Consider the following 27,514-nt stretch of genomic DNA (forward strand, 5'->3'; position numbering starts at 1 on the left):
AGATGTCGAGGACTAGAGGTGGGAAATGTTCTAGAGTTGGTTGGTCTGGGAGGATGGGATGTGTCGAGAGTGCTTTCTCAGCACCTCCAGAATTTGAGGTTACTGTCGAGAAAGAGGAATAAATACGAGAGACTTTATTATGAAAGAATTCCGCTAGCTCGTTGCACTGATCTTGCGTTTTTGGCAGAGGTGTAGCTGTGTTTAATCTAGTGCATTTTTTTACCAGGTGAAAAATTTCCCTGGGTTTGGATTTGGCTTCCATAATTTTGTCTGCGAAATAGGCAGCCTGGGCCGTCCTTACCCCATCTCTATAGGCCTTGATTGCTTCCCTATATTGCAACTTTTTCTCCGGTAGGGAGTCTAGGCGCCACGCTCGCTCTCGTTTTCTACAGAGGCGTTTTTTCTCCCTTAGGGTGTCTGAGAACCAGGGTGCTGATTTGTGCAGCCTCTTTGATGTGACTTTCCGACAGGGGAGAATAGTCTCCAGTGAGTTTGTAATCCAACCCTCATAATCCTTATTCGCCAAGTTGGGGTCTGTATAAAGGGATGGGCGGGTGGATTCTAAGTTCCTGCACCACACTTCCACGGGAAGTTTAGGCCAGTTCCTCTTAGCTTTTACTTGGGGGGCAGGCGTGGAGGGTTTGCTGGTGACCCAGGTCAGCGGGATTAAAAAGTGATCGGACCAGGGAAGGGGAATGGGATGACCCACCATCAACTCGAAACAGTTGCTAAAAATTGGGTCGAGTAAATTGCCCTTTTCATGGGTAGGGGCTGTGACCCGCTGAATTAACTGTAAGGCTGCCAGGTCATCAGTTAGTTCCATAGCAATATGGTCTATGGAAGAATTGAAATGAAAATTAAGATCTCCCAGCATAGTATAATTAGCTAAAGCCATGGCTCGTTTAGCTATGATGTCAGGAAGAAATTTGTGGAACATTTTAGCCGGCTCTGGGGGACGGTATATTAAAGTGCCAGAGAAGGAGCTGTTAGCAGTAAATTCGATGCTAAAAGCTAGGCTCTCGCATTCAGGGATGGTTTCGGTCGTAATGCGGCATTGGTACTGGTCTTTCAGTATAATAGCCAGACCTCCTCCTCTCCCCTCTGTCCGGTCCAGTCTATGAATTTGAAAACCAGGGGGTAAGGCAGAGATTATGTGTGGCTCTGATTGGGGGGTGAGCCAAGTTTCCGTCAAGAAGACGGCGTCCGGCTTGCGCTCCTCAAGCAGTAGAGCGATTTGTGTGCTATGTCTCGGGAGTGACCTACAATTTAACAAATACATATGGTATTCCTGCGTCGTGGGTAGTACTGTGGTGTTATAAAAAGAATGTTTACATCCAAGGCAATGGGGGGGAAGGTTGGCTGGTGCGTAGATGTGTGCGCAGTGGACAGCCGCCATAGCCCCAATGTTGTAGATATCTAATGCGCTATATGTCCTGACCTGGGATACGTGGGGGCCAGGGATTGTGGCCCCTGGTCCCGGTTGGGCGCGGACGGGCGCAGACGGGCTTGCCTTTGGTGCGCCGTTGGCGCGCCGCCGGCGCGCCCGCTGCGCGCGTCCGCTGCGCGTTCGCCAAGCCAGGGTTTTAACCCCAATGCCCCGGAAGTGGTGGGGGGAGGGGGAGGAGTCAAGCCCGAGGTCCACCCTCCGTGCGATCGGCACTTGCCGCGACGGACCGGGGTGCAGGGCAGCTCCAGATACAACAAAGTAAGTGATCTTAAAATATTAAAAACAGTTATGTGCAAATGAGCCAAATTAGCGTTTCTGGTCCTTCGAACCGCACCTCAGCAGTGCTCCACTACATCCGCTGCGCGTTCGCCAAGCCAGGGATTTAACCCCAATGCCCCGGAAGTGGTGGGAGGAGGGGGAGGAGTCAAGCCCGAGGTCCACCCTCCGTGCGATCGGCACTTGCCGCGACGGACCGGGGTGCAGGGCAGCTCCAGATACAACAAAGTAAGTGATCTTAAAATATTAAAAACAGTTATGTGCAAATGAGCCAAATTAGCGTTTATGGTCCTTCAAACCGCACCTCAGCAGTGCTCCGCTACATCCGCTGCGCGTTCGCCAAGCCAGGGTTTTAACCCCAATGCCCCGGAAGTGGTGGGGGGAGGGGGAGGAGTCAAGCCCGAGGTCCACCCTCCGTGCGATCGGCACTTGCCGCGACGGACCGGGGTGCAGGGCAGCTCCAGATACAACAAAGTAAGTGATCTTAAAATATTAAAAACAGTTATGTGCAAATGAGCCAAATTAGCGTTTCTGGTCCTTCGAACCGCACCTCAGCAGTGCTCCGCTACAGTGTGATAGACAGGAGAACCAGAGAGGCCGAGCTGTGCAGCCAGTGTGATAGACAGGAGAACCAAAGAGGCTGAGCTGTGCAGCCAGGGTGATAAACAGGAGAATCAGAGATACAGAGTTGTGCAGCCAGTGCCAGTGTGACAGGTGAGAGACCCAGCAAGACTGAGCTGTGCAGCCAGAGTGTCAGACAGGAGAACCATAGAGGTCCACCTTTGCAGCCAGTGTGATAGACAGGAGAACCAGAGAGGCCGACCTGTGCAGCCAGTGTGATAGACAGGAGAACCAGAGAGGCCGAGCTGTGCAGCCAGCGTGAGAGACAGGAGAACCAGAGAGGCCGAGCTGTGGAGCCAGTGTGATAGACAGGAGAACCAGAGAGGCCGAGCTGTGCAGCCAGTGTGATAGACAGGAGAGCCAAAGAGGCTGAGCTGTGCAGCCAGTGTAATAGACAGGAGAACCAGAGAGGCAGAGCTGTGCAGCCAGTGTGAGAGACAGGAGAACCATAGAGGCCGAGCTGTGCAGCCAGTGTGATAGACACGAGAACCAGATTGGCCGAGCTGTGCAGCCAGTGTGATAGACAGGAGAACCAGAGAGGCTCACCACTTCAGCCAGTGTGATAGACAGGAGAACCAGAGAGACTGAGTTGTGCAGTCAGTGTGATAGACAGGAGAAACAGAAAGGCCGAGCTGTGGAGCCAGTGTGATAGACAGGAGAACCAAAGTGGTCGAGCAATGAAGCCAGTGTGATAGACAGGAGAACCACAGAGGCTCACCACTGCAGCCAGTGTGAGAGACAGGAGAACCAGAGAGGCCAAGTTGTGCGGTCAGTGTGATAGACAGGAGAACCAGAGAGGCTAAGTTGGGCAGCCTGGATGATAGACAGGAGGACCAGAGAGTCCGAGTTGTGCGGCCAGTGTGACAGGTCAGAGACCCAGTGAGACTGAGCTGTGCAGTCAGTGTGATAGACAGGCCAACCATGGGGGCCGAGCTGTGCAGTCAGTGTGACAGGCAGGAGAACCAGAGAGGCCGAGCTGTGGAGCCAGTGTGATAGACAGGAGAACCAGAGAGGCCGAGCTGTGCAGCCAGTGTGATAGACAGGAGAACCAAAGAGGCTGAGCTGTGCAGCCAGGGTGATAAACAGGAGAATCAGAGATACAGAGTTGTGCAGCCAGTGCCAGTGTGACAGGTGAGAGACCCAGCAAGACTGAGCTGTGCAGCCAGAGTGTCAGACAGGAGAACCATAGAGGTCCACCTTTGCAGCCAGTGTGATAGAGAGGAGAACCAGAGAGGCCGAGCTGTGCAGCCAGTGTGATAGACAGGAGAACCAGAGAGGCCGAGCTGTGCAGCCAGCGTGAGAGACAGGAGAACCAGAGGCCGAGCTGTGGAGCCAGTGTGATAGACAGGAGAACCAGAGAGGCCGAGCTGTGCAGCCAGTGTGATGCACAGGAGAGCCAAAGAGGCTGAGCTGTGCAGCCAGTGTAATAGACAGGAGAACCAGAGAGGCTCACCACTGCAGCCAATGTGAGAGACAGGAGAACCATGGAAGCTGAGCTGTGCAGCCAGTGTGATAGACGGAGAGGCTGAGCTGTGGAGCCAGTGCCAGTGTGAACTTGAGAGACCTAGCGAGACTGAGCTGTGTAGCCAGATTGACGAATGAGAGACCCGGCGAAAATGAGCTGTGCAACCATTGCGGCAGATGAGAAACTCAGTGAGACTGAGCTGTGCAGTCAGAGAGACAGATGAGAGACCCAGCGAGACAGAGCTTCACAGCCAGGCTGACAGATCAGAGACTCGGTGAGACTGAGCTGTGCAACCATTGTGGCAAATGAGAGACCCATTGAGACTAAGCTGTGCAGCTCCAGAGTGACTGGTGAGAACCCTGTGAGACTGAGCTGTGCAATCTGTGCGGAAGAGGAGAAACTCAGTGAGACAGAGCTGAACAGATAGAATGGCAAATGAGAGCTCCGGGGAGACTGAGCTGCACAGACAGGGTGACAAATGAGAGACCTAGTGAGACCGAGCTGTGTAGATAGTGTGACTGATGAGGACCCCATTGAGACTGAGCTGTGCAACCAGTGTGGCAGGTGAGAGACCCAGTGAGACAGAGCTGTTCAGTTCCAGAGTGATGAATGAGAGACCCAGTGAGACAGAGTTGACAGCTAGAGTGACAGATGAGAAACCAAGTGAGACTGAGCTGTGCACCCAGTGTGGCAGAGGAGAAACTCAGTGAAACTGAGCTGTGCACCCAGTGTGGCAGAGGAGAAACTCAGTGAGACTGAGCTTTCAGCCAGAGTGGCAGATGAGAGGCCTGTGTAGACTTAGCTGAACATCCAAGGTGACAGATGAGCTGAGCTGTGCAACCAGTGTGGAAAATAAGAGACCCAGTGAGACAGAGCTGCGCAGTCAGTTTGACATATGAGAGACCTAGTGACCTGAGCTGTGCAGTTCCAGACTGACGGGTGAGATATCCAATGAGACTGAACAGTGCAGCCAGAGTGACAGAGTGACAGATGAGGGATCCGGTGAGACTTAGCTGCGTAATCAGGCTGACAGATGAGAAACCAGGTTACACTGAGCTGTTCAACCAGTGTAGCCGATGAGAGACTCGGTGAGACTAAGCTGTGCAGCTCCAGAGTGATAGATGAGAGACCCAGTTAGACTGAGCTGTGCAGCCAGGCTGACAGATCAGAGATCCGGTAACACTGAGCTGTGCAGCCAGTGTGATGAGAGACCCACTGTGACTGAGCTATGTGGCCCTTGAGAGACACAGAGACCTTAGGCTCTGGGCAGTATGGGAGAGCTATAAAGGATCCTCACACATTTCCATCACGTGACCTACATTAATGCTGTTTTTCAGACTTTGCTGAGTGATACCTGTTGCAGCGTATTGCACAAAACGTTGTTTATCTGCTGCCCGCGCGCCCTGTAGCCAAGCAATACCTGGTTAAAAAGTTGCCGGCGGCTGTCACTGAAAGCACCTCAGAGCAGAGTGACTGTTTTACAACAGAAGCACGCCTAGAAGAGGAAGCATGGGCGGGGCTTACACAGCTCGAAAGGGCAAAGTTCAAAGCCACTGGATATAATTGCACTTGAACTTGGTCCATGAGTAGCTGAAACAGGAAGCGTTTGCAACAGAGCGGAAAACATGACTGCCTTTAACAAGCCGAAGGTAAAAGAGATCTATTTACGTTCTAGATACAAATGCCATTCTGAAAAAGAATAGAACGTCAGGGACGGGGACCCGAAAGTCACACTCGCTGAGTCTTTTCTGCAGCAACATTGCAAAGAGAAACATTTACAAGCGGGCAAGATAAGATACTAAATGAGTTAAACCTAAAGGCTGCATCGCGATACCTTCATTACAGTTACTGCTTAATTTGTGCGGGTGGTTGCAGATGTCGCGGGTAGACGCCGCCTACCCACTATTTGACCCATTACACACTATGTCTAGCCTGCTGCAAAGCTGGCCTCTTTCGGCGGAGTGCCACATTTACTGAACTCGTCCCGGTGTAATTTTCTGGCACGGGGACACATTCAGCGGCGCCTGCGCGTTGTGTCTGCTTTTGTTTAGAGCAGCAACGTGCTGGCGGAGAAGGGGCTAGTCAAAATCGAGCTTCCCACCAAAAGCCGGAGTTAAGGGGCCATTAGACCTCTTCTTGTTGGAGTATCCTGACTGCGACCTGGGAGGGCGAGGGGGTGGGGCATTTCACGGGTACTTAAGAGAGGCAAGCTTTTGACTTTGTTCATCCAGTGCTTCATTTGTAAAATATTAACGGCCATATGCATCAAGCATTTTTTGCCTTCGCAAAGGGCCGCTTCGCAGAGTTGGCCGTTTGCAAATGCAAAAAATGCCTTTCTGATGCTGCAGACCCTATTTTGCGATTCGGTAACCTGTTACCCAACCGCAAAATGGGTTTGCGATTCGCTATTAGGAAGGGGCGTGTTTAGGACGTCCCTTCCTAATACGGAATCGCATCGGTATGCATGAATGTTTTGCGACCGAAATGCGGTCGCAAAACATTTGCATAAAGCAATTCGCAAGTGGGTCCCCTTTGTGAATGTCTGTAAATGCATTTTCTAAGAGCAAGCAGTGGTCTCAGGACCACTGCCTGCGCATAGAAAATGAAAGGAAAAGTTTTAATTTTCTCTTTTGTAAAGCATCCCGTTTTTCTTTAAGGAAAACGGGCTGCTTTACAAAAAAAAAAGATTGCTTTATTTAAAAGCAATCACGGACATGGTGGTCTGCTGACCCCAGCAGGCCACCATTCCCGTGATTTTTGCGATTCCTAGGGGGTCGCAAATTGTGACCCACCTCATTAATATTCATGAGGTAGGTCATTTGCGATCCCCTAGGAATCGCAGAAAGTGTTAAACACACTTTCATGCATCCCATTTTGCCATTTTCTAATTGTGAATTGCAAGAATTCGCAATTAGGAAATCGCAAAATGGATTGTTGATGTATCTGACCCTAAGTGCCAGGGCTCTGACCGGGAGGCCACTACAGCTTGCAGCATCCATCACCCTTGTCATTGCTGCCAAAACAACTACTAATCATCTCTCTCGCATGTAAATGTGACAGTTCAGATTATTCCAGGTCCCCAAAGCTAAAGGAATGGCTGGGGAGGCATGTATTTCAATTTTAATGTGTATTGTATTCCTAAACAACCATTGTTCTGCTCATCTTTAAATTAGATGAGCAGCACCACCATGTGGTAGACTGTTCTAGGTATGGTGTAGACAATTGGGTGCAAGCGCCTAGCACCGAAAACCAATTAAGTGCCGGTGCTTAGTACCGGAAAGCCCCTGCTCAACTTAAGCACTGGTTCAGTCCCTGTATATGAGAGATATGCCTACACTGTACGAATGTAAGATGTGTTGGTCCCCCCAGTATTTTCACTAATAAAAATTTAAATACCACTATTTTGTTTTATTTCTTTTATGGAGCTTTAGCACTACAGTAGTACTAAAGCGCTATAAAAGAAATAAAACAACATAGTGGTATTTAAATTATCTGTGTATGTGTGATGTACAGCACTCTGACACCCTGCATTGGGATGAGTAGTGCCCCTACTCATCCCAGTGCAGGGTGTCAGAGTGCTTTACAGCTCTGGTAGAGCTACGAATAGCGGGAGAGCTAAATACCAAGGCTGCGTAGCATAGGGGCTGGAAGAAGGGGTGCTGAGGGTGATTCAGCACCCCCAGAAATAATCATGGATTTCAGCAGGTGAATGAGCAATAAAGATGGCTTTACATTGTGTGTTTATCTTCTCCCATATATTGCAAGTTTAACCCTTTCGCTGCGGCGGGAATTCCGCCGCAGCGCTGGGGGGTGCGGGGGGGGCAGCGCGGTGGCGCTGTGCTCATGACGGAGCCGCTCCGTCATGAGCCACGGTTGAGCTGTGCTCATGACGGAACGGTTCCGTCATGACTCCGCCCATTTGCGTTGTTCCCCCGCACAGGCGGGGAAACAGCGCCGCGTAGGCGGAGCGGCCGCCAACGGCCGTGACATGACGGAACCGTTCCGTCATGAGCACACGGCAACCGTGGCTCATGACGGAGCGGCTCCTTCATGAGCGGGGAAGGGGTTAAAGACAAAGGTAAAATGTCAGGCTCTGTCTTCTGATAAATTCCTTGTTATTTAGAAACTGAAATGTACTTTTATTTCTCTGACTGCAAATGAGAGGATTTTGTAAAAGTGAGCTAGGTCACAATGCTGCTGGGGTACAGGAAACAAATGGAAAGACAGTAGGATGGTAGTTTTTCTCTGACACACATTTAAATATCGGTAAATGAACAATGCACATATTTCAAGTTATATCAGCAATTAGGAAAGTGAAGCAATTTTTTGTAATTCTGAAGTGTGATGGAGACAAAGATTTTAGTAGGATCCAAACAAATCAAGGGACTGTTCTTGGTTTCGCGCAAATGATAAACATTTGCTGAAACCCGATTTACACACTTTACCGTTTTTTCCCAATATAGCTTTACCAGTAAAACTGCAAATTTAGTGGCCCTTTCAACGGGAAATGTATTGTCTCTTGCAGGTTTTCAATACACATAAATAAAAGGCATTGTCATTTACAATGTCAATAACTCAAACTCTCGCAAATGCGAGACCTAATCCATTGCAAATGCTTGATTTTTTTGATTCCTCTTTGACCCTGCCAGCACACTCACTGTCCCCTGCCCCACAGCACTTCGATCACAGTTCTCATTCTAGACGAGGACAGCTTGGAAATGCAGCAAATAAACATCGCAGCACTTCAGTCCATTTTCAATTACATGTATTTGCAGAGTCATTTGCGCCCCTCCTGGTAAACCATCCATGCCACCCAGCTTCAAGACCTCTGCCCTAAAATCACCCATACCTCTCTTTACCTCTGCCCAACCCTAAACCATAAAATCACCCTTACCTCCCTTTACCTCTATCCTCCCCTAAACCATAAAATCACCCTTACTAACCTTTAACCACATCAAAACCATTCGAAAAAAACAACAACATTAAAATGATGTTATTTTCAAAAATACTTACCTACTTGGTAAGATTCTGCGTGGTAAAGGTACAAACACTTACATGCATGGTAAAGGCATGCGTGGTAAAGGCATGAGTGGTAAATGATCCATGGTAAAGTCACTTATCATCTCTATAAACAAATTACAAGTAACAAAACCTTTTGGTAGACAAACCGAGCATAAGATGTCTCTTCAGAAGTATTAAGTTACAGAGCATATTGAGCATATGCTTTGAACAGTTGTAATTGTAAATAGTAAGCAAATAATCGCCAGAGGATAAAATATTTCAAGGATAATAATGACAATATACATTTTGTGTCTGGTAAGACCCTGAGTAAACAAACTTGGAACCCAGCTTACTAGGGTCAGGCAGAAAGTAGGAAAAGAAATTGCAAAATGGAGAAAAGTGCTCATTACAAAAAAATTAAATCATATTTCAGCACGCTTATTTCCACGATTAAGGATGCTAAATTTCATTAGTATTAGTGCTTTATCAGGTCGCCTCCTGGTCCCTTATCAATTAGGATACGCTCAGTCATATTCCAGGGAACACTCTGAGATAGTTGCCTGATGGCTGATGCAGATAAGGGTGTAGGGTCATCATACCTTGTTACCCTACACATATATTTTGTTCCATACCACACACACCCAATGCTAAAAAGGGATACCTGGGTGTTTTGAAGTATTTTTATCCTTTAGAAGACCCTATATGTTCTTCCATATTCCATGATACCCCAGTAGATGGTTTTTTTCAAGTTACAATAAATTGATTGTACGCTGGGTCAGTTTGAGATGGTTTGGCGCAACGGTGCAGCCTCGGTATGTGATCTTTTACTCCTGCCACATTATGTAACCCTGAAAGATAAGATAGGTGCACCTGAACTAAAGTCTGTTGAAAGCAGTCAGAAAAGCTTGAGTACATAATGACCCACTTCAACTAGTCTATGAGCAGAAATTACTCTCAACTTTATTTCGGTTTAAAAAAGCTTTACTTAACTTGAGAATACAGAGAAACGGTAGCAAATTACATTGAAAGAAAAACTTAAAATAAAAACCATAGGACTTGTATGGATGACATACAGGAAATACGTGTATTAATGATTAACAATTCATGTTAATACAAGATACCTTTTGATCAATATGATCAATGCTAAAGAGATTACTAACTTGTTTAACAAACATTTTAAAGATTTTGAGGATGACAGAATAAAAGAGAAGCAAGAAGAAAGGAAAGAAAAAGGAAAATTGGGAGATGATCATCATAGGATGTTAGCATAAGAGTGCAAAAACAAAATGGAGAAGAGATCTGCATAGAAAACATTATAAATGGCAGAGTATATTAAGTATAAGTTATAGCCTAATATATTTAGAACTTCAGCCATTGTGGTATCAGTGACACCATTTTTAGATAAGAAGGAAGTAAAGGGCAACTACGGCATAGCTCTCTTTTAATGCCCAATTTTGTAGAGGAGATGTTAGCTGCATCAAGTCTATGATTATAGCATATGATATTCCACTATCTGATGAACACAATATTGTCCGTAGCAATAAAGAAATCAACAAGTTTACCTTTTGACTAATTAGTACACACATTTCGGAAGAGCCATTAAGGAAAATGTAAAGTGTGCCAAATGACAATTTAACTGAGCAGATGTTGGTAATCTGCAGGACTTGTTGGAAAAACAATGTAATCTTCGGACGTTTGAAGAACATGTGCACTGCATCACTGCTACAAGACCAACATGTGCTATTATTTTAATTTAACAAAGTGAGCCAGAGGTTAATATAATCTGTTATATAAGAAGTGCAATGTTTGAGTGGTACGAAATGTCGAATTAATTTTTTGACCAAATTGTGTTCTTTATGGAGATAGCTAGGGTTGATTGAAGATCCTCTTCCCATACTAGTTCAACCTTTGTTTTAGGCCTCTCTGTATTGTAATCGATAAGTTCTTTTATATATATTTGAGAAGATTTTAGCATTTGTGGAATAATTAGTCTTTTGGAGAGACACCTCGACCTCCTTATGTGCAATAGAAGGATCTTGCAAAATTAGGTTAATACCTACTATAGCAAATCATATTTAATAGGGATATTAACTCTTTGTTTTATTTCTTGAAAAGAGAGGCAATGTTTTTTTTAGAAATTAAATGACTAATATTCATGGTGCCTTCTTCCATCTACTCATGTCAACATGATACTCTATTGGAAATTTTAATCTTTGAGTTATACCAAATGGAAGTATGTGCTAGACTCCGGGCCTCAGAGCAATTATATATGAGAAAAGATGTCAGAATCACCTTGGATTGGTTTATAACAGGTTATTGATTGCTAAAAAAACTTTTGAGGAAATCTTATTGGGAGCATTTATAAAAACAAATTACTAATTGGTAGCATCATCATTTCAATAGTATTCAGCCTACCCCACAAGATAAAAAGAGGGGCAACCACTTATTGGAGAGAGAGCATACATTTTAGTTCTAATCTCTTCCAAGTTCACTCCTCGAGCTCATTGCCTTCATGCCATCAATGCTGCTGTGGAGGGAGTCACTTGTCAGCACTGCCCATTCATTTTTATTCCTAACCTGTACAGCGAGGAGGTTCCTTCATCTACCTCTCATAGCCCTGCATGTTCTTAAAACAGCCAACTTTAGGATCCTATGTGATCCTAATGTTCATCTTGACACTACTCAAAAAGTATATTTGCGCTTAAGAATCCTATAGAGGACTTGGAAACTATCCATATGTTATTGCTTGTTGAATCCTCTTCACATATTGAAGGCCATATTTTGGACCTCGTTTTCTTCAACTTGCCCATGCTACAAGTTGGAAATTCTCTTCGTGTTAGTTGGTCGGATCACTACGCTGTTCTCTTAAAGATCCCTATTAATGCCCACCCGTCTTCTAGTCCCTCCATCTCCTTTAAGTCTTGACAGTGGTCCAAATTGACTATATCATCCTTCTGTTTTCTGCTTGAGCTCTCTATACTGAGTCTTTCCAACTCTTGAACGCCGACATGGCTGTATGATTCTGGGTCTTAGATGTTCTTGAAAACCTCATTCCTATATCCTATGTTGACATTTAACCTCCCAAGCATCTTGCCCCATGGTGCGATGCAGGTTGTCTGGCTTTTAAAAAAATTTGTAAAATGCTGGAGCTTGGATTAAAACTTGGAGAAAACTTATTCAAGGTAGTCTACAGGGAAGAAATTCATAGGGATCCTAAACCCATAAAGGCTGCCCGTGCTTCATGTATTGCTAATACAATTTAAATGGCATCTAATCCAGCTAAGGAGATCTCTATTATAAGGTTTTTTTTAGACCTGAGCTTCAAAGCTCCCCTGCCTCTATTAATCCCATTAGATGTAACAAACTAGCTAATTTCTTCCCCAACAAAGTTTGAGTGATATACACAGGCCTTACTGAGGCTGCAATCAACTCTATAGCTCCTACCATATTGGTGTACGACCCTTATCCTAACCTCTCATCTTATGAACCTTTCTCACTAACAGATCTGACCACTCTGGCCACTGTGATTAAGTCAGGCTCCCCCCGGATCCTGCCCTGTCTGGAATATATCATGCTGCTTCTGCTATCACGTACCCTGCATTGGTGGATCCCCTCAATCCCTCCATCTCCTCACCTACAGGGCCGTCGGCATAGAAGCATGCAGTCATAGTACAGCTGCTTAAAAACCCCATCCCTGGATGTGTTCAAAACAAATAATTTTTGGTCTACCTCCTTGGTGCCTTTTCCTTCAAAGATGTTTTAAAAAATGTAATCACCACCCCTCCAATTCCTTTGAGGCTCATAACCTTTTACATTCATCACAGTGGGGTTTCTGCCCACTTCGATCCACAGAATATTCTTTACTCATGATTTTGGAAGAACTCAGGTGAACACTGGACACACTGTTTGATCTGAATGCAACTTTTGATACCATCCTACGTAACACGTTACTCAGACTGTTGCAGAACTGTGGGATAAAGGCCAAGACACTGCCTGGTTATTCTAATTTCTTAAAGTTTGGAGTTCCCAAGTATTGGATAATCTATATATTTCCATGACCTTAACTACTGAGTGCAGAGGCTGACTCTTTTTATTATCTATGTTTGGCCTCTGGTGAACCTTTTGGAATTCTTTGGTTTTACTCTATTCTTATACTTTGATGACACCTAATTGTTTGTTTTCACTTTTCCTTGAGCATGGTTGATCAGCAGAATGTCTTAGAAGCGGTCTATTAGCTGTTTCCAACTGGATGATGATGAACTGCTTGGAGATCTATGGGGGAAAAGCAGAAGTTCTGGTGGTTTAGAATCCGCTTCTTCTCTGGTCCGTAACCTGCTGGCTGGATAAGCTTGGTCCTTTCCTGTCCTCAAATTCTACAGTAAAAGATGACAGAATTTGGAGTGATAGTGAAATGACCATGGACTTCAAGATTAAAAAAAATAGCTGATTGTTGTTTTTGTGTCCTGCATAACTTAAAAAAGTTTCTTCGGGCCTTGCCGAACCAGACATAAAAAAGACTATAGTCCAGGCAACTATCATCTCTCACCGGCACTATGGGAATGTCCTTTATCTGGGGGCCACGCAGTCTTCTATCAAATGGCTACTAACTATCCAAAACACTGCAGCACGTTTGTTATTGCAGATGTCCTCTCAGCTGCCCACTTCAAACAAGTATGAGGTAATGTGTCCCTAGACAGAGTCCAACCACAAATTCAATAAATAGTATTTCAAGGAAATAAATCCTCTAGAGTCGGAAATTAAATTAAAGTCATGAAGGTATAATAAAATAATTCAGGATGCAATACAGTAGGCAAAGAAATTGATTCATAATCTATATATAGAGAATTAGCATCAGGCTCAATCATATGCAGTAGTAACTGACTTGAAGTCAAAGGAAATTATTCCAAGTCAAAGGCATAGGATGAACCAGCAAGGGTTTTGCATTTAAAGTTGGGAGTCAAAAGACATGGCTGACCTTCAAAAATACATCCTTTTATAGCTTAGGTTTTATAAAGGAAGTCATTGGAAATCTCAAAGTCAGCATAGGGTGATCAAATGTATCAATCAATTGACGAATCAAGGTACAGTAATATACAGCATCATCTAATAGCACCATTTGTACAAATATCCCCTAAGTGCATGTTAATGTGCCCTATTTTACCCTAATATCTTCAGCTGTGTGTTGGACACAGCCCCACTCCCACTCCGCAGGGTGGTGGTGGACCTTCCCAACACAATGGGGTAGCTTGGCTCGAGTGGTCAGGAAACAGGCGCAGTGCTAAGCATACAATATACCCATACAATAACCATGCGTGCATCCGTTCCAAAAACGACTCTACACCGTAAAAATTATGAAAATATTCTTTCTTTATCTTTTTCTCTTAGTTGCTGATTGGAAAAATAAATAGGTCAATCACAATATACAAGTTTCAATTAGTGCAGGTCAAATAAATATTGGCTGTTTGATGAAATAAATAGGGGTGATCATAAATAACAGGGCATAAATACAAGTGCAATATATACAGACAATTAAATACTTTGAGGCAATAAATACTGTATCAATAAATATTGTACACCAACAAGTCCTGTGGACCTATAAATATAGTGCAGCAATAAATAGATAAAAATTCAATAAATACAGTATCCCCAATAAATAATTAAAAGTATACAGCAACCCTCATATAATCAGATGACACTTCACTTCTTAAGGGCTGATTTGGCCCAGGCACAGCTTGTAGGGTTGTGGAAGGCTTGAGGGGGGAGGCTACTCCCTGGCTGGGACAAGGCTGAGGCCTAAACTGAGGTAGATCAAAGGGGGGAATACCAATGCCCTGGCTTTCCTTCTCCACACAACCTCTCTAGGTTAGTCCCAGTTCACCCCAGGTACAGTCAGGTGGGTTTCAGCACCTCCCTAGCCCCTTAGTGCAGTCTCTCAGGTCTCCACAGGGCCTTAGGCGCCCTCTACTCCACTTACTGCCCTTTTTCTGATGTTCCGACGCCGCTGGAGTCGTGTCGACGCCGTGAGGCGGTTCTGGTTCGGTCTCGGCGGCCTCGGCACAATGTCAGTTCTTTGACGACGCCGGTAGGCGGTTCCGGTCCGATGTCGGCGGCCTCGGTTCGATCTCTACCTCCGATTCGACGACGTCGGGCAGTCTCTTCACGATGTCGACTTCGGGCGGCTCCGGTCCGATGGCGCTCTCGGCTCCGATGACGTCGGCCGGCCTGGCCTCGATGTCGACTTCCGGCGACTCCGGGGTGCGATCCTCACCCCCGACCTCCGGTGCTCCTCCTCACAGGTTCCGGGCGACTCCGGAGTGCGATCCTCACCCCCGACCTCCGGTGCTCCTCTACCTCGGTCTCCGACGACTCCGGAGGGCGGACTTCACTCCTCCGATGACGCCGCTCGCTCGACCTCGGTTCACTTCCTCCTCGACCTCTGGTATTCCTCTCGACCCCCGTCGGCGCCCTCTCACGACCTCAGGCGGCTCCGGGTACGACGTCTGCTACTTCAGTCAGCGCCGCTTCTCCACCTCGGGCTCCAGGTCTTCAGGCTACTCGACGCCGGACTCCAGGGAAACCAGTTTCCAGGTCAGGATCTTGCTGCTCTCTGCTTCTAAGGCCTGTTCCTGCTGTCCAGGTCCTTAGGATGAGTTTTTCTGTCTTCTTCCCACACAGGGCTATAGGCTGGGATCCATCAGTAGGGACAAGTATCAAGGGTGGGTTTATGGACCCCACTCCAGGCACAAGTTTCCACCCCTGCTGCTTCACTCCTTCCTCCTTCACTGTTGTGCTCCTCTCTCTTCACCAGTCAGGTGCCAACTGCCAGCTCCAACTGCCAACTGCCTCTCTTATCCTCCCAACATTCTAAACGGTCTCCAACTGTCACAGAGTTCTGGAATCTCCTGGAATGTTCTGGAAGGTGCTGGTAGGTTCCAGTGGATGCTGGTGATGTCACAGGTGGCCACCATTTTGTGCTCCAGGCCCTCAGACAGAAGTTTCAGGGGTAGCTAAAATGGCTCCCTGAATCTGCAGCAACACTAAAAAAAGTCTGGTGGTTCCCAAAAAGGAAAAATTCAAACAGGGTTTGAGGCAAAAGTGGGACAAAATAAATAATGATGAGGAGGGACCACCCAAAGGGCTGACAGGTCTAACACGCGTCCCCCCCAGCTGAAAGTGGGGAGAGCTACCCAACCCCTTGGGAGTTCTCATCACTAAGGCGGAAATACCTTGAGAGACCGTCTGCATTGGCGTGGTCCACTCCAGGCCGATGTTCCACCTGAAAGTCCATTCCCTGTAGGGAAATAGACCACCTCAACAACTTGGGATTCTCCCCCTTCATTTGCATCAGCCAACGAAGGGGTCGGTGGTCGGTCTGAACTAGGAAGTGCGAGCCAAACAGGTATGGCCGCAACTTCTTCAGAGCCCATACCACTGCAAAGGCTTCACGCTCTATTGCACTCCACTTCTGTTCCCTGGGAAGTAGTCTCCTGGATAGGAAGACCACGGGTTGATCCAGACCCTCTTCGTTGAGTTGCGATAACACTGCCCCAATGCCATGTTCTGATGCATCTGTCTGGACAATGAACTCCTTGGAAAAGTCTGGGGCCCTTAAGACCGGGGCCTCGCACATGGCTTTCTTCAATTTCTCAAAGGCTTGCTGACAAGCCTCCGTCCAGACTACCCGTCGAGGTTGTTTCTTGGACGTGAGCTCCGTGAGAGGGGCTACGATGGTACCGTACCCCTTCACGAAGCGGCGATAGTATCCCGTGAGGCCCAAAAATGCTCGGACCTCAGTCTGTGTCTTGGGGGGTTCCCAGGCCATGATGGCCTCGATCTTCGCCTGGAGGGGTTGCACCGTTCCCCTACCCACCAAGTGTCCAAGGTACACTACCGACCCCTGCCCGATCTGGCACTTGCTGGCCTTGATCGTCAATCCAGCTTGTCTCAGGGCCTGGAGAACAGCTTGCAGGTGACGCAAGTGATCCTCCCAGCTGTTACTGAAGACGGCTATGTCATCCAGATAAGCAGCAGAGAAACTCTCCATTCCGGTGAGGATCTGGTTTACCAGGCGCTGAAACGTGGCAGGTGCGTTCTTGAGCCCAAAGGGCATCACACAGAACTGGTAGTGGCCATTGGGCGTGGAGAAGGCTGACCTTTCCCTTGCTCCATCAGTCAACGAGATCTGCCAGTACCCTGAAGTAAGGTCAAAGGTACTTAGATATTGGGCAGCTCCCAGCCGGTCAATCAATTCATCCGCCCTAGGGATCGGATGTGCATCAGTCTTTGTCACTGAATTCAGTCCCCGGTAGTCCACACAGAACCTCAGTTCTGGTTGGGCACCCGGTGGTGCAGCTTTCGGTACTAACACCACCGGACTAGACCAGGGGCTGCTAGAAGGTTCAATCACTCCTAGCTCCAGCATCTTAGTGACTTCACTATGAATGCTGGCCTTCACCTTGTCTGACATCCGGTAGATCTTGGACTTCACAGGTGGGCTGTCTCCTGTGTCCACGTCATGGACGCACAGGTGAGTCCTACCCGGGACAAGGGAGAACAACGCAGAGTACTGCCCCAGGGCCTGGCGACAGTCCTCCTGCTGTTCAGGAGTTAGAGATGGGGAGAGAATCACTCCCTCCACCGACCCATCCTTTTCCTGAGACGCAAACAGATCAGGGAGAGGCTCGCTTTCCACGTCCTCTCCTCCGTCAGTCACCATCATCAAGATGACTTCGGGCCTCTCGTGGTGGGGTTTGAGGCGGTTGGCATGCAGCACCCGCAGGGGCTGACGAGGGGTCTTCAGGTCCACCAAGTAGGTAGCCTTACCCTTCTTCTCCAACACCTCAAAGGGTCCTGACCAGCGATCCTGGAGGGCACTAAGCTCTCCTGGTTCGATCACCCACACCTTCTGGCCAGGCTCCAACTCCACCGGGTGAGCGTTGTGGTCATACCACGCCTTCATCACTGCTTGGCTGGCTTCCAGGTTGTCAGAAGCTTGCTTCCACAACTTAGCCATTTGGCTCCGGAAGGCCAGCATGTAGCTCACCACATCCTGGGGGAGCTTTCTGGGAGTTCTTTCCCATCCGTCTCTCACCAGGTTAAGAGGTCCACGTACAGGGTGCCCATACAGAAGCTCGAAGGGGCTGAAGCCCACTCCCTTCTGTGGCACTTCCCTGTAGGAGAAAAGTAAACAGGGTAGGAGGACGTCCCATTTCCTCCGCAGGCTTTCAGGCAGACTTCTGATCATGCCCTTCAAGGTTTTGTTAAACCTCTCCACCAGACCATTGGTCTGGGGGTGGTAAGGAGTGGTGAACCGGTATGTCACTCCACACTCCTTCCACATTGCCCGCATATACGCTGACATGAAGTTGGTCCCCCTGTCGGACACAACTTCCTTGGGAAAACCCACTCGGGTAAAGATTCCCATCAGGGCCCTAGCCACAACAGGTGCTGTTATGGTCCTCAGAGGTATTGCCTCTGGGTACCGTGTGGCATGATCCACCAGAACCAGGATAAACCTGTGACCAGCTGTAGTTGGTGGATCTAATGGACCCACAATGTCGATGCCCACCCTTTCAAAGGGGGTGCTAACGACAGGAAGTGGTTCCAGGGGAGCTTTCAGCTTCAAACCTGTTTTCCCACTGGCTTGGCAAGACACACATGTCCGGCAGTAGGTATCGGACGACACTTTCATCTGAGGCCAATAAAAGTGTGGGACAAGACGGGCGAAGGTCTTGTCTTGCCCCAGGTGTCCTGCCAAGGGGATCTCGTGAGCCAACTCTAAAAGGAAGGCTCGATAACGTTGAGGAACTACCAAGGCTCGTGACGATCCATGTAGGGGTGCCTTGGGTTCACTGTAGAGGAGGCCATCCTCCCAGTAAACACCGTAGTTCCCTTCAACGTTCCCTGCTGCCTGGGCTTCGGCCTGTCGCCTCAGCCCCTCAAGGGTAGGGCACTCCCTCTGGCCCTGGCAGAATTTCTCCCTGGACGGGCCTCCCTCCACGTGCCACTCGGCCGGGATGGGTAGGTCCTCCAGGTTGGTAACGTCCCCCTCCGCAGACTCCTGGTCCACCACCTCCGGTGGCCTATCCGTCCTACGGGGTGGAGACGCCGAGGCAGGCTCCTCCTGTCCTCGGTTCTTCCCTTGACTGGCAGCTGGCTGGGCCTTTGTTCCAGGCTCCAGCCGGAATGAACTCCCTCTTCGGGTAGTCACGGACCTTGTGCTAACACAGGCCCAGTCAGGTGTACCCAGCATCTCGGTGTGAGTCCGGTATTCCACCTCCTTCCAAGCGTTGTGCTCCATGTCATTGCCCAGCAGACAATCGACTGGCACGGCAGGGCTTACGGCAACTCGAAGTGAACCTGCAACCCCCCCCCATTCAAAGGGAACCTCGGCCACTGGATAGTGACCTGTTCTGCCGTCAGCCATCGCGGCTGGGTGGAGTACATCGGGAATTACCTGCTCTGGAGACACCAGCTGGCTACGCACCATAGTCATACTGGCTCCTGTGTCTCTCAGAGCCTCCCCTCTTTGGCCGTTGATGGTGATCCACTGCCCATACTTTGCGGTATTTGCGGGCACCTGGATCTTAGGAACCATCTCCCGTTCTCCCAGGGACACTAAAGTGACACCCGCCCACTCCCTTCCCTTAGTTAAGGGCATCTCCTCCCCGAGCACTACACTAGCTACTCCGGGGGGCTTTCCTCCAGTGGGAGGGGGTGATCGTTTCTGACACTTCGGATCTCCTTTATAGTGTCCAACGCCACCGCACTCATAGCAATGGACAACCCTTGGCTGCTGGCTCTGGCCAGGATTAGGGTTTCTGGGTGGGTTAGCCTTAGAGGTGAATCCTGTTCCCTTCCCTTGGAAGTTATTTTGGGGGCCTTTGGAGAACTCCTTTTTCTTTTCCCCTCCTTCTTTCTTCTGGGGGGCGCCCTGTCCGGCCTTTTGAGTATCCCCTCCAGTCCCCCTTGTGGACACCCGGGTACTAGCCCAAATGTCCGCCTCCTCAGCAAGCTTCCGGGGGCTGGTCAGCTTGCTATCCACCAGGTGTTGCCGCAGTTCAGGGAAACATTTCTCGAGTAGGTGTTCCTTCAGTACTAGGTCAAACAGCTCCTCGTAGTTCCTTACTTCACTGCCCTGAATCCAACCTTCCAGTGCCTTCTTTGCATAGTCCAGGAAGTCCACCCAATTCTGTGTGCCCAGTTTGTGACTACCCCTGAACTTCTGTCTGTACTTTTCAGGTGTTAGTCCAAACTTTCTGATGAGCGCCAGTTTCATGGTGGGGTAGTGGGTCTGCTCATCCTCTTCGAGGGCCAATAAAGCATCCCTACCAGCTGGAGGCATGTACCTATACAATCCTCCTCCCCAATACTTCACTGGAACCCCATGGGCCCTCAACGAGACCTCATAGGCTGCTAGCCACTTGGCGATGTCGTCACCCGCCCCATAGCTAGCTACTATGTCCTTTGGCAGGTAAGGTTTGGATTCCCTGGTGATTTCTTGGTCTTTGCTGCCACCATTAGGAACAGTTGGTGCCCCAATTCTTAAGATCTGAAGCTCTATCTCTTTCAGTCTTATCTCATGAGCCATCCTCTCTTTCTCCGTCTCAATGGCCAACCTCTGTTCTTTTCTGGTGGTTCCCAAAAAGGAAAAATTCAAACAGGGTTTGAGGCAAAAGTGGGACAAAATAAATAATGATGAGGAGGGACCACCCAAAGGGCTGACAGGTCTAACACGCGCCCCCCCCAGCTGAAAGTGGGGAGAGCTACCCAACCCCTTGGGAGTTCTCATCACTAAGGCGGAAATACCTTGAGAGACCGTCTGCATTGGCGTGGTCCACTCCAGGCCGATGTTCCACCTGAAAGTCCATTCCCTGTAGGGAAATAGACCACCTCAACAACTTGGGATTCTCCCCCTTCATTTGCATCAGCCAACGAAGGGGTCGGTGGTCGGTCTGAACTAGGAAGTGCGAGCCAAACAGGTATGGCCGCAACTTCTTCAGAGCCCATACCACTGCAAAGGCTTCACGCTCTATTGCACTCCACTTCTGCTCCCTGGGAAGTAGTCTCCTGGATAGGAAGACCACGGGTTGATCCAGACCCTCTTCGTTGAGTTGCGATAACACTGCCCCAATGCCATGTTCTGATGCATCTGTCTGGACAATGAACTTCTTGGAAAAGTCTGGGGCCCTTAAGACCGGGGCCTCGCACATGGCTTTCTTCAATTTCTCAAAGGCTTGCTGACAAGCCTCCGTCCAGACTACCCGTCGAGGTTGTTTCTTGGACGTGAGCTCCGTGAGAGGGGCTACGATGGTACCGTACCCCTTCACGAAGCGGCGATAGTATCCCACCGCTGCCACCAATTTATGTTGGAAACAGCCCCACTCCCACTCCGCAGGGTGGTGGTGGACCTTCCCAACACAATGGGGTAGCTTGGCTCGAGTGGTCAGGAAACAGGCGCAGTGCTAAGCATACAATATACCCATACAATAACCATGCGTGCATCCGTTCCAAAAACGACTCTACACCGTAAAAATTATGAAAATATTCTTTCTTTATCTTTTTCTCTTAGTTGCTGATTGGAAAAATAAATAGGTCAATCACAATATACAAGTTTCAATTAGTGCAGGTCAAATAAATATTGGCTGTTTGATGAAATAAATAGGGGTGATCATTAATAACAGGGCATAAATACAAGTGCAATATATACAGACAATTAAATACTTTGAGGCAATAAATACTGTATCAATAAATATTGTACACCAACAAGTTCTGTGGACCTATAAATATAGTGCAGCAATAAATAGATAAAAATTCAATAAATACAGTATCCCCAATAAATAATTAAAAGTATACAGCAACCCTCATATAATCAGATGACACTTCACTTCTTAAGGGCTGATTTGGCCCAGGCACAGCTTGTAGGGTTGTGGAAGGCTTGAGGGGGGAGGCTACTCCCTGGCTGGGACAAGGCTGAGGCCTAAACTGAGGTAGATCAAAGGGGGGAATACCAATGCCCTGGCTTTCCTTCTCCACACAACCTCTCTAGGTTAGTCCCAGTTCACCCCAGGTACAGTCAGGTGGGTTTCAGCACCTCCCTAGCCCCTTAGTGCAGTCTCTCAGGTCTCCACAGGGCCTTAGGCGCCCTCTACTCCACTTACTGCCCTTTTTCTGATGTTCCGACGCCGCTGGAGTCGTGTCGACGCCGTGAGGCGGTTCTGGTTCGGTCTCGGCGGCCTCGGCACAATGTCAGTTCTTTGACGACGCCGGTAGGCGGTTCCGGTCCGATGTCGGCGGCCTCGGTTCGATCTCTACCTCCGATTCGACGACGTCGGGCAGTCTCTTCACGATGTCGACTTCGGGCGGCTCCGGTCCGATGGCGCTCTCGGCTCCGATGACGTCGGCCGGCCTGGCCTCGATGTCGACTTCCGGCGACTCCGGGGTGCGATCCTCACCCCCGACCTCCGGTGCTCCTCCTCACAGGTTCCGGGCGACTCCGGAGTGCGATCCTCACTCCCGACCTCCGGTGCTCCTCTACCTCGGTCTCCGACGACTCCGGAGGGCGGACTTCACTCCTCCGATGACGCCGCTCGCTCGACCTCGGTTCACTTCCTCCTCGACCTCTGGTATTCCTCTCGACCCCCGTCGGCGCCCTCTCACGACCTCAGGCGGCTCCGGGTACGACGTCTGCTACTTCAGTCAGCGCCGCTTCTCCACCTCGGGCTCCAGGTCTTCAGGCTACTCGACGCCGGACTCCAGGGAAACCAGTTTCCAGGTCAGGATCTTGCTGCTCTCTGCTTCTAAGGCCTGTTCCTGCTGTCCAGGTCCTTAGGATGAGTTTTTCTGTCTTCTTCCCACACAGGGCTATAGGCTGGGATCCATCAGTAGGGACAAGTATCAAGGGTGGGTTTATGGACCCCACTCCAGGCACAAGTTTCCACCCCTGCTGCTTCACTCCTTCCTCCTTCACTGTTGTGCTCCTCTCTCTTCACCAGTCAGGTGCCAACTGCCCCATTGTGTTGGGAAGGTCCACCACCACCCTGCGGAGTGGGAGTGGGGCTGTGTCCAACATAAATTGGTGGCAGCGGTGGGATAGAGCTGTGCCTACATATACTCAACAATAACTGTGGGTAGTCCATAGGCCTACACCGGGAGTTTTCTCAAAGCGGCCTTCCTAATTGTGGGTTTTTGTTTTTTCCAAATTTACTCTGGTGGTGGGAGGAGGTATTATTAAAGGTACCCCCCTGCATTGTTACTGCACAAAACCTGTCCTCTAACCTGAGTGGGCAAGATGGAGTTTGTACTAGAAAATCTAGAAACGTACACTGTGGCCCAACTCAGGGAGTTTTGCCAGCGGGAGGGGGTGTACTGTCCCCCAGGAGCAAAGAAGGGTGCACTCCAAACCAGCTTAAGGGCTTGGGGGGAGGCACGCCGAGAAAGCAAGGCTGAGGAGGAAGACAGGGATGGAGAGCCTGACCCCGAGGGGGCTGAGATGTACCAACCTGAGGTGGGGAACCTGTCAGCAGGGCCCAGGACACTTTCTAGGAAGGGCAGCACTGTCTCTAGCGGGGGCTTATCCAGCGTGGAGTTAGCAGATCGGAGAGAGAAAAGACAGCTCACATGGGATTTAGCAAAGCTGGAGAAGGAGAAGGAGGAACAGAGGTTGGCTCATGAGACGGAGAAAGAGAGGATGGCTCATGAGATAAGACTGAAAGAGATAGAGCTTCAGATCTTAAGAATTGGGGCACCAACTGTTCCTAATGGTGGCAGCAAAGACCAAGAAATCACCAGGGAATCCAAACCTTACCTGCCAAAGGACATAGTAGCTAGCTATGGGGCGGGTGACGACATCGCCAAGTGGCTAGCAGCCTATGAGGTCTCGTTGAGGGCCCATGGGGTTCCAGTGAAGTATTGGGGAGGAGGATTGTATAGGTACATGCCTCCAGCTGGTAGGGATGCTTTATTGGCCCTCGAAGAGGATGAGCAGACCCACTACCCCACCATGAAACTGGCGCTCATCAGAAAGTTTGGACTAACACCTGAAAAGTACAGACAGAAGTTCAGGGGTAGTCACAAACTGGGCACACAGAATTGGGTGGACTTCCTGGACTATGCAAAGAAGGCACTGGAAGGTTGGATTCAGGGCAGTGAAGTAAGGAACTACGAGGAGCTGTTTGACCTAGTACTGAAGGAACACCTACTCGAGAAATGTTTCCCTGAACTGCGGCAACACCTGGTGGATAGCAAGCTGACCAGCCCCCGGAAGCTTGCTGAGGAGGCGGACATTTGGGCTAGTACCCGGGTGTCCACAAGGGGGACTGGAGGGGATACTCAAAAGGCCGGACAGGGCGCCCCCCAGAAGAAAGAAGGAGGGGAAAAGAAAAAGGAGTTCTCCAAAGGCCCCCAAAATAACTTCCAAGGGAAGGGAACAGGATTCACCTCTAAGGCTAACCCACCCAGAAACCCTAATCCTGGCCAGAGCCAGCAGCCAAGGGTTGTCCATTGCTATGAGTGCGGTGGCGTTGGACACTATAAAGGAGATCCGAAGTGTCAGAAACGATCACCCCCTCCCACTGGAGGAAAGCCCCCCGGAGTAGCTAGTGTAGTGCTCGGGGAGGAGATGCCCTTAACTAAGGGAAGGGAGTGGGCGGGTGTCACTTTAGTGTCCCTGGGAGAACGGGAGATGGTTCCTAAGATCCAGGTGCCCGCAAATACCGCAAAGTATGGGCAGTGGATCACCATCAACGGCCAAAGAGGGGAGGCTCTGAGAGACACAGGAGCCAGTATGACTATGGTGCGTAGCCAGCTGGTGTCTCCAGAGCAGGTAATTCCCGATGTACTCCACCCAGCCGCGATGGCTGACGGCAGAACAGGTCACTATCCAGTGGCCGAGGTTCCCTTTGAATGGGGGGGGGTTGCAGGTTCACTTCGAGTTGCCGTAAGCCCTGCCGTGCCAGTCGATTGTCTGCTGGGCAATGACATGGAGCACAACGCTTGGAAGGAGGTGGAATACCGGACTCACACCGAGATGCTGGGTACACCTGACTGGGCCTGTGTTAGCACAAGGTCCGTGACTACCCGAAGAGGGAGTTCATTCCGGCTGGAGCCTGGAACAAAGGCCCAGCCAGCTGCCAGTCAAGGGAAGAACCGAGGACAGGAGGAGCCTGCCTCGGCGTCTCCACCCCGTAGGACGGATAGGCCACCGGAGGTGGTGGACCAGGAGTCTGCGGAGGGGGACGTTACCAACCTGGAGGACCTACCCATCCCGGCCGAGTGGCACGTGGAGGGAGGCCCGTCCAGGGAGGAATTCTGCCAGGGCCAGAGGGAGTGCCCTACCCTTGAGGGGCTGAGGCGACAGGCCGAAGCCCAGGCAGCAGGGAACGTTGAAGGGAACTACAGTGTTTACTGGGAGGATGGCCTCCTCTACAGTGAACCCAAGGCACCCCTACATGGATCGTCACGAGCCTTGGTAGTTCCTCAACGTTATCGAGCCTTCCTTTTAGAGTTGGCTCACGAGATCCCCTTGGCAGGACACCTGGGGCAAGACAAGACCTTCGCCCGTCTTGTCCCACACTTTTATTGGCCTCAGATGAAAGTGTCGTCCGATACCTACTGCCGGACATGTGTGTCTTGCCAAGCCAGTGGGAAAACAGGGGTGAAGCTGAAAGCTCCCCTGGAACCACTTCCTGTCGTTAGCACCCCCTTTGAAAGGGTGGGCATCGACATTGTGGGTCCATTAGATCCACCGACTACAGCTGGTCACAGGTTTATCCTGGTTCTGGTGGATCATGCCACACGGTACCCAGAGGCAATACCTCTGAGGACCATAACAGCACCTGTTGTGGCTAGGGCCCTGATGGGAATCTTTACCCGAGTGGGTTTTCCCAAGGAAGTTGTGTCCGACAGGGGGACCAACTTCATGTCAGCGTATATGCGGGCAATGTGGAAGGAGTGTGGAGTGACATACCGGTTCACCATTCCTTACCACCCCCAGACCAATGGTCTGGTGGAGAGGTTTAACAAAACCTTGAAGGGCATGATCAGAAGTCTGCCTGAAAGCCTGCGGAGGAAATGGGACGTCCTCCTACCCTGTTTACTTTTCTCCTACAGGGAAGTGCCACAGAAGGGAGTGGGCTTCAGCCCCTTCGAGCTTCTGTATGGGCACCCTGTACGTGGACCTCTTAACCTGGTGAGAGACGGATGGGAAAGAACTCCCAGAAAGCTCCCCCAGGATGTGGTGAGCTACATGCTGGCCTTCCGGAGCCAAATGGCTAAGTTGTGGAAGCAAGCTTCTGACAACCTGGAAGCCAGCCAAGCAGTGATGAAGGCGTGGTATGACCACAACGCTCACCCGGTGGAGTTGGAGCCTGGCCAGAAGGTGTGGGTGATCGAACCCGGAGAGCTTAGTGCCCTCCAGGATCGCTGGTCAGGACCCTTTGAGGTGTTGGAGAAGAAGGGTAAGGCTACCTACTTGGTGGACCTGAAGACCCCTCGTCAGCCCCTGCGGGTGCTGCATGCCAACCGCCTCAAACCCCACCACGAGAGGCCCGAAGTCATCTTGATGATGGTGACTGACGGAGGAGAGGACGTGGAAAGCGAGCCTCTCCCTGATCTGTTTGCGTCTCAAGAAAAGGATGGGTCGGTGGAGGGAGTGATTCTCTCCCCATCTCTAACTCCTGAACAGCAGGAGGACTGTCGCCAGGTCCTGGGGCAGTACTCTGCGCTGTTCTCCCTTGTCCCGGGTAGGACTCACCTGTGCGTCCATGACGTGGACACAGGGGACAGCCCACCTGTGAAGTCCAAGATCTACCGGATGTCAGACAAGGTGAAGGCCAGCATTCATAGTGAAGTCACTAAGATGCTGGAGCTAGGAGTGATTGAACCTTCTAGCAGCCCCTGGTCTAGTCCGGTGGTGTTAGTACCGAAAGCTGCACCACCGGGTGCCCAACCAGAACTGAGGTTCTGTGTGGACTACCGGGGACTGAATTCAGTGACAAAGACTGATGCACATCCGATCCCTAGGGCGGATGAATTGATTGACCGGCTGGGAGCTGCCCAATATCTAAGTACCTTTGACCTTACTTCAGGGTACTGGCAGATCTCGTTGACTGATGGAGCAAGGGAAAGGTCAGCCTTCTCCACGCCCAATGGCCACTACCAGTTCTGTGTGATGCCCTTTGGGCTCAAGAACGCACCTGCCACGTTTCAGCGCCTGGTAAACCAGATCCTCACCGGAATGGAGAGTTTCTCTGCTGCTTATCTGGATGACATAGCCGTCTTCAGTAACAGCTGGGAGGATCACTTGCGTCACCTGCAAGCTGTTCTCCAGGCCCTGAGACAAGCTGGATTGACGATCAAGGCCAGCAAGTGCCAGATCGGGCAGGGGTCGGTAGTGTACCTTGGACACTTGGTGGGTAGGGGAACGGTGCAACCCCTCCAGGCGAAGATCGAGGCCATCATGGCCTGGGAACCCCCCAAGACACAGACTGAGGTCCGAGCATTTTTGGGCCTCACGGGATACTATCGCCGCTTCGTGAAGGGGTACGGTACCATCGTAGCCCCTCTCACGGAGCTCACGTCCAAGAAACAACCTCGACGGGTAGTCTGGACGGAGGCTTGTCAGCAAGCCTTTGAGAAATTGAAGAAAGCCATGTGCGAGGCCCCGGTCTTAAGGGCCCCAGACTTTTCCAAGGAGTTCATTGTCC

At 49.8% G+C, this 27,514-nt stretch overlaps 1 protein-coding gene across 1 annotated transcript in view; it reads left to right on the plus strand.

Annotated features, from left to right (window-relative positions):
* The first annotated feature begins 5,333 nt into the window (after positions 1-5,333).
* The window catches only part of LOC146812342 (adenosine deaminase-like), a 195,416-nt gene continuing 173,235 nt past the window's right edge, over positions 5,334-27,514 (plus strand). Inside the window, exon 1 of the mRNA XM_085619335.1 lies at positions 5,334-5,458. Within this exon, the coding sequence (XP_085475461.1) occupies positions 5,435-5,458 (24 nt within the window). The 5' untranslated portion in view covers positions 5,334-5,434. The remainder of the gene's footprint in view (positions 5,459-27,514) is intronic.

The sequence above is a fragment of the Triturus cristatus genome, chromosome 7 (assembly GCF_964204655.1).
Source record: "Triturus cristatus chromosome 7, aTriCri1.1, whole genome shotgun sequence".
Lineage (NCBI taxonomy): Eukaryota > Metazoa > Chordata > Amphibia > Caudata > Salamandridae > Triturus > Triturus cristatus.